Source organism: Pteronotus mesoamericanus, unplaced genomic scaffold (genome assembly GCF_021234165.1).
Source record: "Pteronotus mesoamericanus isolate MK-2021 breed Mesoamerican mustached bat unplaced genomic scaffold, CSHL_Meso_final contig_90, whole genome shotgun sequence".
Taxonomy (NCBI): domain Eukaryota; kingdom Metazoa; phylum Chordata; class Mammalia; order Chiroptera; family Mormoopidae; genus Pteronotus; species Pteronotus mesoamericanus.
The window spans coordinates 20,471,644-20,487,912 of record NW_026555277.1 but is presented as its reverse complement, the minus strand read 5'-3'; the positions used below and the strand labels follow the sequence as shown (position 1 = coordinate 20,487,912).

The 16,269-nt window shown below is 38.6% G+C and overlaps 1 protein-coding gene across 1 annotated transcript in view; it reads left to right on the top strand.

Annotated features, from left to right (window-relative positions):
* Nucleotides 1-10,698: 10,698 nt before the first annotated feature.
* Nucleotides 10,699-16,269, top strand: part of LOC129080411 (cytochrome P450 20A1) — a 64,522-nt gene continuing 58,951 nt past the window's right edge. Inside the window, exon 1 of the mRNA XM_054585817.1 lies at nucleotides 10,699-10,877. Within this exon, the coding sequence (XP_054441792.1) occupies nucleotides 10,806-10,877 (72 nt within the window). The 5' untranslated portion in view covers nucleotides 10,699-10,805. The remainder of the gene's footprint in view (nucleotides 10,878-16,269) is intronic.

Genomic DNA, 16,269 nt, shown 5'->3' with positions numbered 1-16,269 from the left:
TCAACCTACAAATTCAAAAGATACTTCTTTTGCACTTTGAAGGAAAAAAACTACCTGTGTTACACATTATTTTGTTCTTTAGAACACTAAAATTATATAATAAACACTTCGAAACTTGTTCTGGTAAGGAGATATCAGTTATCAGACTTAACTGAAAAGAATCTCAGCCTCTTAGTTTCTTATATAGAGATTAAAGAGTGACTTTATTTCTTCCTTTGGGATTTTGATTCCTTTTCTTGGGTAACTTTTAAATTATTTAATTATAATAATGTCTGTACTTCTCTCAAAATTATGGTATGTTACAGTAGACCTTACTGTTAAAAATCTTTTATATTTTAGACTGTTTTTCCTTATTTTGTTTTTTACTGCTTCCTGTGATTCATAAATACCATAACCAAGTTTTTCTGTGGCTAGTGTTAGTTTTATAGTTAGCTTTACCTAACAAAAATTGTTAGAAAGCCATATGGCTGTTCTGTTCTCTTTAGAAACTCCTAACAGGTATGGCTTTTCTTCCCCCAACTATTTGCTTATAAAGACTTGGAGGAAAAATTTAGCTAAAAGTAATCAGAGACCTAACCAGACAATCATTTTCTAACAGATACATTATTGTAGATGTGCATCCATTAAGACAGGAGAATATTATACAAATGATTTGTCTTTTATGTCAGTTTTTTGGGATGTGACAGTGACTTGAACACACACACACACACACACTCATTTCAGAGGAGGATAGCTGAAAATTTGGAATTATATGTTAAACTTGCAAATTGTGCTGCTACTTAAATATTTAATTAAAAAAGTTATATAGTTATTATAAACATTCTTTCTCATTTTTTTCTACTGGAATGGACCATGGAAAAGAATATTAAGCCTTATTTATATCTAATTATTGACTGTGCAAACTGTGACTCAGTGAGTATTTGTATGCCAAAAAATGGTTTTAAAGTTGAGAAGGGTTTAAACTATAAATGTCTGTAAATAATTTTGATTAATATTCTTATTATAATGAAGTTACTGTTAATTTGGTGCAATACATTCTTCCCTTCTTCATCCTTTTGCAATTAAAAATATACGATGTATGTTTTGTTTTGTTACACCAAGTGCTGTTTTAAAATCTTTCAATGTGTGTATATGAACTAAATGTTTTATTTGTTTCTGTATAGCATGACTGAAGATAATTGAAAATTTTGCACTTTTTTAGTCCTTTTGAAATTTGTATTTTAAAGTTTTTAAGAATGTACATTTATTTTGTACATAATAAATTAGCCTTGAACATGAACATGGGTTTCAGTCAAATTAAAAATGATGTTACTTTCTTCAGTTGATTTGTAAATTCTGAATTCATAGAGTCTGATTATATCTTGACCGTGGCTAAGTTAAGGAATTGAATACAGTATTTGTTAAGCAGCAAGTTGATCACTGCTTCTTTCTCTTATGAGTAGAATTTCTTCTGTAGTCCTGTGTGTATAAAATAAATGTTAGGTTAATTGACCAGTTTTTGTCATATGAAATGACAGCTCTTAAGCATTTTGTTTTTAGGCCACCTCAGAATCATGGTTTATTCTCCCCAGGAAATGTTCATCAGCCAGAATCTCTGTTTGTAGTTAACACTACAAATAGGTTGGTATTTTATTTTAATTTTATTTTCTTTCATAATTAAAATCTTTTATTCATCAACTTTTGACAGTTTAAATGTTGACCTAATCCTTCTGTTTTTATTAAGGTTAATAGAACCTAATCTATAGTAAGACAGAACCCAAGTTCTGTTTCAGGTTCTTGCTAGTACTTTTGTCTCTAGAGCCATAGTAACAGACAGTAGAAAGGAACATTAACTTATTTCTAACCTAGCACCATCTATGCACTTTAATTCTACACTTTAATTGAAGACACTTTGTTAGAATTGGAAACTTCCAGCATTAATTCAGCTGGTAAAATTGCTCAGTCACAGGACAATCCAAGCCAGATCAGTTACACTTAATTAAGACAGTCTTGCTTTTGTGAAATGAAATACAGCCATAACACCATACCAAGCATCAAATAAATGTTTTTGTTTTACACAATACCTGGAGCTTATATATTTTCATCATACTACATTGTTCAGTTAATGATTAAATGATTTTTTAAAACTTTTTATGAAATTAAAATTTTTTTCCCACTACTGAACTGTTATGATTTTGAGTCTATTCAATTCCAAAAAACTCTTTGCTGACATAGTGTTTGGTGCATTTTCTAAAGTTGTATCCATTCAAAGGTAATTCAATTGTAACTTTGCAGAGATTGGAAGAGTTAGGGAAAGGCTACTGAGAAATAGTGAATTTCCGTTATCTGGTGTGTTAGGTAGCAGCTAGGAATGAGCGGCCAGAGAGAAAATAAAGCAAGGCCCCCACCCAGTGCAGTCTAATAAAGAACTTAAAACAGGAGGCTAGAAACAAAAGAGAGACATGTCTCACCATTGAGTCAGCAGTCCTGAGCCCGGTCCAATAAGATCACCAGGTGTTCCAAACTATGATAGCAAAACTATGATAGCTCAGGAGGAGGGGAGCCCTTGAAATTCTGTGTGTATCATCTCCACTAGCTGGGAAAGAAAGCCTTTGTAATTGTCCCAAGGTCTAGAAGGGAGAGGAGGAAGGGGAAACTAGAAACTGGCTAAAGTATATAACCTCTGAATACCAATAGTAGGTGCACTCAGATTGGCTAGGTGCCCACTTGCAGCTTTGGGTTCAAGTATGTAGAACAAACTTATGAACAGCTCTTTTTCTTCTATATGTGGGGCACTCAGACTAGTTGGGTGCTGGCCTGTAGTTTTGTGCTCAAGTATGTTTCATAAATAAACTTGCTATCTCATTTCCACTATACGTGTTTGTCTCTCGCCTGAGTTGTTCTCTTAGGAGCAAGGCAAAAACCAAAGAGGAAGAACCCCCTTACTCAGGTTTCCCCGGTAACACATGCTCTAGTGATATAAAATTCTTTTTGAAAGTAGTTGCCTTTTTATATTATTTAACTTTTATAGCCCAGGTCCTTTAACATATCATTGATTTTCAGAAGAAAAATAGCATGCCAAATTGTTGAACAATTTGCATATGATACAATGATTAAAGAGAAGGTGAAGATGGGTTTAATTCAGACCAGAACAACAGTACTTTCAGAACCCTTTTTAAGTATTTCTTTTTTCCAAGAAACATCACAGAGGCATTTACAGATGGGAAAATACATGATAACTTGCTTATGAACTTGAGAACAGTATCAAAGAGGTTGGAAAACATTGACATCCTTCCTACAAGCAATGCTCATCAAGTTTTACATCTGAAAGGGAATATGCTGCTCATCCAGAACTTTTGTTTGGGGTATAACACTTTAAGGAACTTCTGTTTGAGAACACAATCTTAAGTTTATACTAAAACAAAATTGTTTTAAAAGAACAGTTGGTTTGTATGCAGATACTCATTTTCTCACAATTGATTAGATGAGTAATGGTTATATTAATAGTAGTATTAAATAGAGCCCTAGTGATGCAGAGAGATTTATGCAGGTACAGGCTTTCTCAGGATGTTAATTCCTCATGAACTTGTCATGGTTCAGGATCTAGCCCTGTCAGTATCCTAAAGAGAAGCTTGAGAATGCACATTAGCACAAGTTCACAAGAGAATGATATATATATGCACACATGCGCACACAACGTAAATGTACTAATTTATAATACGGAAGACATTTCTCACAACTGTGAGAAATATACTAATATACTAATATTATATACTAATTACAACAGATCCCAGTGTACTAAGGTCACTACTACATTTTAAATAGAAAAGCAGAAAACGTAATATAAATTTTTATCTATGGTCTACATTATTGGGCAAGATTTTTGAGATATTGTCATATATCTCTAGTAGAATGTGATGAGTGGAAAGGACATGCACCTGGAACAAAAGATCTGGCTTCAAGTTACGTTTGTATTATTACTTGCACAATGACTTTGAATAATACCCTTAAGCTATCTAGTTCAGCTTCATCTGTAACATATCAATGTTTTTTATGGCTTAGGATCAAATGAAATAGTAAAATGTCAGAGGTGAGACATATAGCATCGTAATAAACAATTTTCACTTTAACAAAAGTCGGACTATTGGGATATTATTGGTTTGCTATGTATGTTTAAATATTAGGTAACAAGTATGGAGTTCCATCATAAAAATGCACTGAAAGATAACTAATAAGTTATAAATTAATTAAGCAAGGGAATATATAATGCATAATATGGTAAGCCACACAGATTTTAAAATAAAGGGACAGATCTTATTCAAGGAACTGAGTGCTTAGATTATCTTTCACAAAGATGAAATCTGTACTTCCCTGGCAAAGGGTAATATTTTAATGAGGCAAAATAAATTTCTTTGAAGCGAATGCTTATACCCCAAATCTAATTATCTCTATTGTAAAGTATTTCACTGATAGTATTGATCATAGCAGTAGCTACTTTGCCTCCTCTTCCTTTAGGGTACATCATTGCATTTAAAAGTGATTATACACCTCTTGCTGCTGTACATTATCATGGATTTAGTGGCTAAAAAGGACATAAATTTAAAATTCTGGAGGTCAGAAATTTGAAATCAGTCTCACTGGGCTAAAGTCAAAGTGTCATTAGGAATGATTTCTTCTGGATGCTCTGTAAGGATAGTCCATTTCCTTATCTTTTTCAGCTTCTAGTAGTGGTGGTCCTTGGTTTATGGCTACCATCCTTGGAGCATATCACTTTGATCTCTGCTTCCACCATCCCATTACCTTCTGTGTCCCTCTTATTAAGCCTATGTGATTATATTGGGTCCACATGGATGATCCAGGTTTATCTTCCCATTTCAAGATCCTTTGCTTAATTACTACTCTGTAAAGTTTAATTACCATGTAATGTAACATTCACAAATTCCAGGGGTTAGGATATGTACATATTTGGGTGCCTTACTCAGCCTAACATAGTAGTGAATGTGAAAAACCAATAATATATACCAATTATGCATTATTTTTTATCTGAGCCAAATTATTCTCATACCAAATGGTATAACTAGCTAGTATCACATTACAATTAAGGTCCACAGATTGTAATGCAGTAAAATTATGTGGAGCTTTGAAATGGGAATATATGTTTTATGAAACATTCTGCTTTTAACTAGGTAACCAGCATGAAAAGATGTGTGTTAAAGGAAAATAAGTCTGTCAATATCCGAAAAGAACTTAAGGTATTTTAAAAGACACTAAATATTTTACTTCTACATCTTTGGAATCTTAAATTCAACCTAAGTAAAAGAGTGATCAACTAGAAGGAGTTATTACCACTTGACATTTACCACAGTTGATTGTTTGCCCAGATCTTTGAAAAAGACTTCTCTGTAGGGAGGTTAACAGATTGAATATAAAAGTACTATATTTAGTTTTGCTCCATATTAAAATTCTTTCAGAACAACAATGAAGACAAACCTACAAGGATAAGGAAAATAGAAAAGATAAGCATTTTGGAAGGTGGAAGATTAATGGGTGAATGGTAAAACACTCCAAAATAGATTAATCTGGATTTACAGGGTGCCTAAGGTAACAATGGTTACCTATATTTGAATTTCTCTTCATGTCCTCCGAAAAACTACATAAAAACAAGAATACAACCTGAAAAAAAAAAACCAACCCATAACTTTAAGGTATCTAGAAGACAGATAACACTACAAACTTCAAATTGCTTAGGAATATAAAAAACAAATTCCAGCAGAGCTATCTCAAGTTTTTATGGTAAGCCTTTGTGGAGAGCAAGGAAAGTCCAGGAAAATTGAGAGTATGTGAATAGAGAACTTAAGATTGAACCAAAAAGAAAAAAGACTTCCAGAAAGAGAAAGCCCATCCTATGTGGGAAAGTACTGAAATAGAGTTTGGGTGGATCAGAGAACTGTGTATGGTGAAATGGACTTAGATACAGCATTCGATGTGGCATCTCAGAAGGCATTGCTGCTTGAGAAGAGGGTAAAATGGAGTCGCTATTGGAGACTGGGTGGTGAGGGAGGAAAAAAATGAGGCAAATTTAGAATTTAAGATTCTGCAGGCAATAGGAATATTGAAAGGCATATAATCCTACCCCTCACCCCTGCAAAACAAGATACAAAAATACTACAGTCCATTATCTTAACATGAGCAAAGACACAGAAATCCTTAAGAGAATATTAACAAATCAATTCTCACAATGTGTAGAAAGGATAATGCACGATGACCAAGTGTGGTTCATTCTATAAGATTTTTTTAAGAATTTAAGATTGGGTTAATATTTAAAAATCAATGCATGTCATTCACCATATTAACAGAAAAACTGTATAGTCGTGTAAATATATGCAGTCAGTCAATTGACGAAGTCATCTGTTCAAGATACACAGTTCTCAGCAAACTAAATATAAAAGGGAACTTCCTTAATAAAGTATTTATGAAAAACATGTAGCTAACATAATATTTGATGGTACAACACTGAACTATTTCATCCTAAGATAAGGAATATGGCAAGAATACCTATTCTCACCATTCCGATTGAAGGCCCTAGCTAGTGCAGTAAGGCAAAAACAAAAAAACATACATGTTGGAAAAGAAAGTGTCCTTTATTGCAGTTGACATGATGCGTATGTAGAAAGTCCTAAGACACCTACACACATACACACTACTGGAACTAAAAAAATGAGCCTAGCATAGTCGCAGGATTCAAGGTCAGTATACAAAAAGAAGTTACAATGCTACTGGGTCCGGGTAGCTCAGTTGGTTAGAATATCATCCGAATAAACCAAGATTGTGGGCTTGATCCCCAGCTAAGACACACACAAGAATCAACCAGTGAGTGGAACAACAAAGTGTTGTTCCTTCCTGGCCCTCCTCTCTAAAAGTCCATACAAATTTTTAAAAGCTATAGTTCTATATCTAGTAATAAAAACATGAGTCAGAACAGTAGTAAATGTAATAAAATATTTGCAGGACATGCACACTGAAAACTACAAAGTATTGTTAATCAAATTTGGAGAAAGCCAGATTTGAAGACACTGAAAAGCTAATTCTAAACTTTATATGGAAATGTAAAGGATCTAGACTAGCCAAAACAATTTGAAAAGAAAAACAGTTGGAAGGTTCAAATTCTGTGATTTAAAGACTTACTATAGTAAGTGGAGCTATAGTAATCCAGGTATAAGGAGACATATGTAGCTTGATGGAAGGAAATAGAAACTCTTTAGATCTATCCATCCATACATAATGAACTGATTGTCTATAAATGTGCCATAATAATTAAATGGGGGAAAGAACAGTAGTCTTCTCAACAAATGGTGCTAGAACTTGTTTTCCACATGGAAAAAAACCTTTTGCCTTCACCTTATAAACTAACTTGAAGTGACTTACAGACCTAAATGTAAAACCTACAGCTATAAAAATCTACAACTGTAAAACCCGCAAGCTTCTAGAAGAAGTCATAAGAATACATTTCACAAACATGTCACAGCCAAAGAATCTGAGTTTAGGAGTTTAGGAATCTTGTATAATGGGCTGCAAGCAAACCCGCCTGACCTTTGCCCTGGAAGGAGCTGTTTTTATATGGATAAGTAAGTAAACTTTCCTTCTATTCTAGAAGGAGATGTTCTTTTTCTTCCAAGGTTTGCTGTACAAACTCCTTTTAAAGGATATTCAGGGGGAAAAAATGGCAATTAATATCTTACTTGTAAGAGACTCAGTTGCCCACCGCTGCCTATCATCAGCTAGGTCTTCTCAGACCAAGTCTTAAGGAGCGAAGGGCAGAGGTAAGTGTGAGGAAGTAGCCCAGATTCCCATAGTATCAGTCACTGTTAACACCTGTGCTCTTCCTTAGCTAACATGTTTGGTTTTATGGGTGATCCTATATGATCAGATGGAGGAAGAGAGAAAAGCCCAAACTTGATTTACAAATGGGATATCTTTCTATGAATGTAAAGCTAAGAATTGTTAGGAGCTGAACTGAAGCCTTATTTATGGGCAGTCCTGAAAGACGGTGGCAAGGAAAAATCGGTTCAGTAGGTAGATCTCTAGTGGTGCACCATGTCATTCACCTAGGGTGAGAAGAGAAGAGGTCCAAGGTGAGGATATATATGGAATTACGGTGGATTAGTGGTGAAAGGCCTGGTCAACTGGTCAGAGGCATGAGTAGGAAAAAAAGTAAGATTGGGACAGAAAGGTCTGGGACAAAGGTATATAGATAAACATAAATATGAGAGTAGGAAGTGTGATAATCTTTCATTTCACAGGCAGGTGCTCAATCCACTGAGCCACACCAGCCAGGGCTGAAGTGTGATATTCTTTTAGGTACATATTAACAGCCAAAAGAGAATACCCACCATGAAAGAGGCACTAAACAGTCAAGTGGACAAGTCAATCTAGTTTATGTCAGGTAGTCCTTGCATTGGCCACTCCAGGGTTGGAACAATGGCCTACATGGACTTAACAGCATTAATTCTCCACCTACCAAGGCTACTTCTAGCTCCTGTCAACACTAAATATCCAACTTATCAGCAGCAAAAAGCAATGCTTGGTGCTGATGTAGCATAATTCCTCAACGAGATCAATGGGCAACTTTCTGGAAAGTTGGCTATTTTGGGCCCCTTTCATTCTGGAAGGGCTAGAGGGTCATTCTCATGAGAATAGACATGTATTTTCTGCAGGTTTGCCTTTTCTGCCTACAGACCTCAGCCAGCACCACTGTCTTAAGGGTTCTGGGGTATTTGATTCACAGACAAGTTTTCCTGCATAACATCACATCAGATCATAGATCCACTTTATAATAAATAGGTGTTGGAGGAAGCCCATGACAATCGGATCCACTGATCATATGACATGTATCATTCACAAGGTGCCATCCTGATAGAGCAGTGAAATAGGTTGATGAAGCATCAGGTTAGAGGCAATTACTCCATAAGGATGAGGTTCCTATCCTTAAGGATTTACTATTCTCATTAAATCAAAGCCTTTTACATGGTTTCATGGCTCCAGTTAGAATAATGCATGGCTCTGGGAGCAGAGGCAGAAGCAGCACCTCTCTGACTTTCCCTCCTAATGATTCACTGGGAGACTTTGTACTTCCCATTTCCACAAACTCTGGACTCTTCATGATTACAGGTCCTACTCCCCAAACTGGCACAGATGGCACAGCAAGAGTTCCAGCTCTTCACAGAGTTTATATATTAAAAAAAAAAATGCTATAGTCATGACATTACTATTGCATTTAAATTCCTTTTTATACATTTAAAAGGGATTTCAAAATGTGAATATTTATAAGACATATTTTATTATAAGAAATTTAATCCTTTAAAGTGAAGATAAAAATTTTAGATGTCAACACAAAAATGTGTGAAAGTATATACATAGATATGGTTTTTCAAAAATCCTTTTAGGAAGCATTTAGGCAAAAGTTTGAAGAATACAAGAGGAAGTTGTATAGTTTAAAACACTGTGTCTTGCTCAACTTCTGTAATTTCTGTCTTTTTCACAGACTCTCAAAGTTCGAGTCTCAGGTTAATTTAGGACTAAAATGGTCAATTTAGGACTAAAGGGAAATGAGTCCAGGTATCCTGGAGGATTGGTGCCTAGAGCTAGGGTTACTATTATGTTTCAACATTATGCATTTAAAAATCTGATATCTACTGTTTTGAAAACCTATTTGGAACATGTTTTCGATAGGAAATGTCTTCAAATTGCAAAGAAGAGATTGAAAAGTGAACTTTTGAAACATATCTGTACTCAGACAACTGAAGTTCAAAGAATTTCTGCAGAATTAAATCTCAGCAACATTTTGTTCCATTTGCTATAAATGCCAACATTTTTTTTTGTCATTTTCAATGACTTGTTTCACGTATAGTCATAAAATAAGTGAATTATTATAGAAGCTCTAAAATGTAATCTGGAATGATTTGTTTTGCTGAATTACTGCTCCCCGCCCCGCTCCCCTTTGGTCACTTTATGTTACTAAAGCTATAAAATATATAAACACTTTTAGGGCGCTTTCACTAAATGGAGGAGCAGTAAATAGCAGGCTTTGCCGTACATTATCCATGTCAAAACTCACGTGAAATAGAAGAAGAGGAATCCTAGTTTAGAACATCTAATGCTAAATGCTGAAATGCATACCACTTTTTCTCACGGGCGGTGCCAAATATTGTCACGGATTCACGTTTCCTACCGCTTCAAACACAAATTCTTTTGCGAAACAGGAAACCTCTAAAGGTGCTTGACTCTGACATGTCCCCGTTCAGGTTACTTTAGATCAGAGGCTCTCACCGCGTTTTAACAGCTTTGTTAAAACACGGATTGCTGGGCCCCCTTCCCTCCCCGAGAGTCTGATTCTGCAGGTCTGGGGTGCGAGGGAGAATCTACACTTCTAGAGAGCTCCCCGGCAATGCTGCTGCCGCTAGTCCAGGAAGCTAACAGTGAGAATTATTGTTTTGGAGGCTTCAATCTTAAATCCAATGGAAAAAGCGTTGGTCGGGGTACAACGACGACAACTCCTACCGTTTTTTAGAAGCCTGGGCTCTGCTTTCCCCAGCAACTCAGTGCCCAAGACGTGGGCGTGTCCTGAAGCCCCCTCCCCCGCCACTCCTCCGTACCCACTGCTCTTCCCGCCAGCCCTGGGTCCGGCCTTAGCCACGCCCCCCCCCGCACCCATTCGCTCGCAGGTCCAGCAGGGCGCCTAGCCCAGCCGCTTGTTCCTGAGGTCCGGCCCGGACGCGGCGCAGCTGCTCGAGCAGGGGATCCAAGACGTGGCTGCCGGGCAGAAGGCCATGTTGGACTTCGCGATCTTCGCTGTTACCTTCTTGCTGGCGTTGGTGGCAGCAGTGCTCTACCTCTACCCGGTAATCGCCGGCTCAGCCCTCTGGGGGTCTGGCCGCTGCCCCAGGGCCCGTCTGGCCCTTATCCACGTCTTTCTGCTTTCTGCGGGCCTCAGGGGGCGGGCCTCAGGAGACGGTTCCCGCGCCAGCTCCTGCCCGGCGCTGGGGCAGCGCTCGGAAGACGTGTCGGACGCCACACCCGGCGTGCGCAACCCGTACTACGGGGAGAGCTGCGCCAGTGGCCCGGAGACTTCCCAGGGCGCGGGCGGGAGGGTGGGCGGGCAGCTCAGCTGCGCGGGCGCGAGTAGGGGCGCCAGGAAGCCCGAGAAAAGCACTCCTGGCCCAGGGAGCGCTGAGGGCTGGTCCTCGAGGTCCGGCTTCCTGCGCCCTGTTTTGGGCGGGTCTCAAGTACTTTGGGTGGCTGTTTGGCAGTAAGTGACAAACGCAAATTTCATTTTCTGGTGTATCTGGGAGGAAGCTCCGGGGTGCGCCACTCCTTAATCCTTCCCCGAGGATTCTCCCAGCAGTGTGTGTGTGAAGGCTGCCTTAACACCTGTCTTTTGACCTGTCGTTACCCGAATCCCAAGTCCTGAAGGCCCAGGCTGGGTCTCGCTGCTCGCTCGTAGGGTCGCAGAGGCAGATCGGGCCGTGGAATGAGCGCTGTGGTGGCTTCTGTTTGAGCTTCTCTTGGCCGCTGTGCTTTATCTCTGAATCTCACGCTAGTCTTCTTTCTCCCCTTGCCTCTGTCAACCACGGAGTGTGGTTCTGAAAACGTGTTCTCCAAAGCAAGGTGGTGATTTGATAGAAAACGTTGTGAAGTAGCTGAACAGCAGCAACTACATCCCTGAGAATGATGGAATACTTTAACCACTTTCAGATCCGGTAAATAGATTAGACTGGAATATTGCAACTGCACAATCTGGAATTTCTGGTTTATCTTTCTAAGAATCTACATTTAGTAGTTCCAGGTCTTGGATTTTTGATAATCTTTATACGAGACTATACTTTAATTAGTTATTAGGAGCAATACTATTTGTTCTTTTAACCAAATGTGTGCCAGACAGCGCTTTATGTGCTGGGGATGCAGCAGTGAGCATCTACACAGACTTAGGGAATTTATATTTTAGTGAGGGGAAATAGACAACATAAACAAAAAACATATATAGTATGTTAATGTTAAATGTTATGGAGAAAAATAAAGTTGGGGGTAGGTAGAATTGTTAGTTTTAAGTAGATGGTCAAGAAGTAAGGAGACATTTGAGAGAAGACCTGAAGGGGATGAAGGAGCAAGCCCTTTAAGTATCGGGGAAAGCCTTACAGGCAAAGAGAGGAGCAAGTGTAAACCTTCAGTGGGAAACATGCCTAGTGTGTTCCAGAAAAACAAGGGGATGGCTGTGGCCGGAGTGGAGACTAGTTAAGAAAGATAATGCCCCAATTATGGGGATGAAGGGCAGATTTTAGTTGTAGGCCATTTTATAGGTGTGGCTTTTACTCTGAGGTGAGAAGCCACTGGAGGGTTTCAACAGAAGAGTGACATTTTACATTTTAGAGAGTTCAAATTTAATTTTGTTAGTTATATTTTAAAAAATTCATTTTGTCTGTTATGTTAAAAATATACTTCTGGACCTGAGGCAAGAATAGAAGCTGGCAGAGTAGTTAGGAGGCTGTTATAATAAGTTTGGTGAGAGATGGTTTTGGCATGGACCAGGGAGCAGAGTTGGTGAGACGCAGTGTATTGTGAAGACAAAACCGGTGGGATTTGCCATTGGTTTGGATGTGAAATGTGAGAAAGAGGCATCAAGGAAAACAAATTTTTTAGCCTGAGTATCTGGAAGAATGAATTAACTCCAGGGAAATTAGGATTTTGTTGTTTGTTTTTGTTTAGTTTTATTTGGTGGGAGGTAGTGGGGATTCATAGAGATCAGGAGTTTGGTTTTGCATAGGCTAGACATAAGATGCCTGTTAGACACCAAGGTGGAGATGCTGAATGGACACTGGGGCACATAAGTCTTGAGTGGAAGAAAAAGTCCAAGCTGATGATGTCATTTTGGGAGCTGTGAGCATATCAATAAATGGTAGTTAAAGCTAGACTAGTTGTGATTTCCCAGGGAGTAAAGATAAATACAGGAGAGAAGAGGTCTAAGGACAAGCCCTGGACTCTCCAATATTTGGAGGTTGAGGAGAGGAAAAAGAGCCAACAAAGGAGACTGACAAGGAACAGCCAGATAAATAGAAGGAAGCCAAGTATTTTAAACAGAAGCCAGTAATCAGCTAAGTTATGTTGCAAGTATGTCTAGTAAGGTAACACCTGACAATTTCTTTGCATTGATCATTTAAAGAAGAGCAATTTCAGTGGAATGGTAGGGATGATAAACCTGCATGTAGTGAGTTTAGGGATATCAAGTATAGACAATTCTTCAGAGTTTTTCTGGAAAGGGGGGTGGTAGGTGATGAGGGAAGTGAGGTAAATGGAAATTTTTGAGGTGGGAGGAATTACATTATGTTATTATGCTGGTGAAGATTGTCAAATCATTAGGGAAAATTGATGATGTAAGAACAGAAGAGGAAGGTTGGAACAATTTTCTTTAGTAGGGGATGGGATCTAGTGTGGATATAGGAGGGATGGGGGTACACTCCATTTGGAGAATAGATAGTTCATCCATAGTCATAGGAGGGAAGATGAAAGGTATGGGGACAACTGTAGGCAGATAGGTAGCTATGTGTGGAAATAATCTCTTGATTGCTTTTATTTTTTCAATAAAATAGAAGCAAGATTATCAGTTATTGATTAGGTCAGGGGATTTGAAGAGAGAGAAGTAGCAAAATAGTCATCTAGATTAGAAAAGCAATGGACTAGGGAAATGTGTAATTTCTAGGTAGTTCACTTGAAGTTCATGAAATTAAAATGAGACTAGTCAGTGTGGCCGTGTTTCTTTCCAGCTGTTTTTTGTCAGCTGTGTGGGTTCAGAGGCAGTTAACAGAACATTGGATTTAATAAAAATTAGGTGTTTTGTTAGGTGATTATGACAAAAGGATACAGGATAAAGGAGTTAAGGGTATATGCAAAGGAGTGGTTATAATGACCTACTATGGTTAGACTGGGAAATGAGTATATGAGTGAGTGAGTTAAAAGTCCTTTGGGGTAAAAGTAGTTTCTGGGATCAAGATATTAAAAATAGTGAGAAGAGCCCTTGCAGGTAGCTCAGTTGGCAAGTGTGGTCCTGGTGCAGGTTTGATTCCCAGTCCGGGCACATATAAGAATCAACCAGTAAATGCATAAATAAGTGGAACAACAAATCAGTCTTTCTCTCTCTCTAAAGTCAATAAATAAAAAATGTTTTAAAGTAGTAAGAAGAAAAGATACAAGATGCTGGGAGATTTAGATGTTTAATGTTAAAATTCTAGAGATGTTGAAGTTATTGGTGGTCGTAAGATCTAGTGCATGGCCATGGGAATTAGTGACAAAGTAGGATGGAGGTTTGAGTGGAAGAGAGCTGGGTCAGGAAAGAGGATAAACTTGTAGGAATAGGAATCTGGGGGATGAGGGAAGACCTGGGAATAGTAATCCTAAGCCTCATGTGGTATCTAATGTAAGTAAGGAAAAGAAGTCCTTTTATTCTTCTGGATGGTCTCAAGGAAGATGGTAATGATAAGGCTACAATTACTGGGGAGGTTGAAGTTTTGCTGGACCCTGCCCGGTGCATGCCAGATTTGGGATCTGTCTCATCATTGTAGCTGTTTAGGAGATAGGGACATAGTTAAGTGCAGGAGAGCATTCTACTTAGAGTTCTGGAGCTCATACTTCATTTCTGCCAATGAAGTGTGAAGGTTGGTGCAGAAGCCATCTCATCCAGCGTACACAGCCTTTGGAGGCTCCCTCTTTATGCCTGTTGATGGAATGGTGGAAGCCAGGATGAGAGTGGTGGGGAGTGATTGTACTTACCTTTGCACATCATTAGAACGTCCTCACTTTTGCCTATCAGTAGTTTTTTTCAACATTGCAACATAAAACTATTGTGTGAAATTGTCCCAGTATTCAAAGACATCTGCTGTTATGTTCTCTCCTATGAGGATACCCTTTCTGGACCCCTTCGTCATCTTTCGCCGGTCAGTACTGGTTACTTACCATTTCATTGGGCTGCATAGCTCTTGTTCTTTTATTATTATTGTGGGTGTTCTCTTCACCTGTATTGGATACCCTGTTTCCTAGATGCCACGTGATTCTCTCTCATGCTCGCTCTCTCTCTTTTTTTACTTCCTTTATTTGCTCTGGAGGATCATTTTCCAATAGCTTTCTAAAAAAGTGTGCACGGAAAATACATTTTTTGAGACCTTGCTTATTTGAAAATCTTTTGTTCTGGCTTTATACTTGAATAATAGTTAGGCTAGGTATAAGTTCTAGGTTGGAAATAACCTTCCCTTAGAATTATAGGGGCCTGCCCCTCCCCAGCTTGTTGTTCTTGAATCTGAAATTGAGGTCTCCTTCAAGAAGGATAGTAATCACAGGAATGGAGAAGGATACCTACGTATGTGTGTAAGGGTTCTATATATTGACTTTGACTTTTTTTTTAGTCCTTACGCAAGGACATGTTTATTGATTTGAGAGAGAGAGATCGATCAGTTGGTTGCCTCCCGTACTCACTGAAAGTAAGGATCAAACCTGCAACCTAGGTATGTGCCCTGACCTGGGATTGAGCCCACAACCTTTTGGTGTACGGGATGACGCTTCAATGAACTGAGCAACCCAGAGCAGGGTCTGACTTTTTACTAATTGTTAAAGTCTTGTGTCTTATCCTGCCTTTCTGGTTACTGAATACAATCAGATTGTTTGCGTTCAGTAACCACTGCGGACCAAACCCATAGCCCAGGCATGTCCCCTGACTGAGAATCAAACCAGCTACCTTAAGTTTCCCAGAATGATGCCCAATCAGTTGAGTACACCGGTCAGGGGTAAGAATTATTTTATAAAAGTCTTATATAAAAGTTAAATGCACCTCAATAAGATGGCAGCATAGGTAAACACAGCTCACCTCCTTGCACAACGACGTCATCATTACAACTAAAATGTAGAACAACCTATACTCAGAATTGGCAAAAATCAAGTCGAATGGAAGTCTGACAACTACAGGATTAAAGAAACCACATCCATCCAGACTGGTAGGTGCCGTATCTGAGACCCCATCAACCTGGCTAACACTGTATGCCTTACCCTGGAGATCCCCTGAGACTCCATCCCACCCAACTTACAGGCCCACCCAAACTGTTAACTGTGACTTTTCCATATGATGGCTGGTCTTGGCTCCTACTTCAAAACTTCCTAAATCCTCTCAAAAGCAAGAGCTGGCCTCATTATGCTACCAGCCTAGGGGTTGGTTTCTTTCTAAGTGGTCCCAGGCCCAGCACTAGCAGCAGCCAG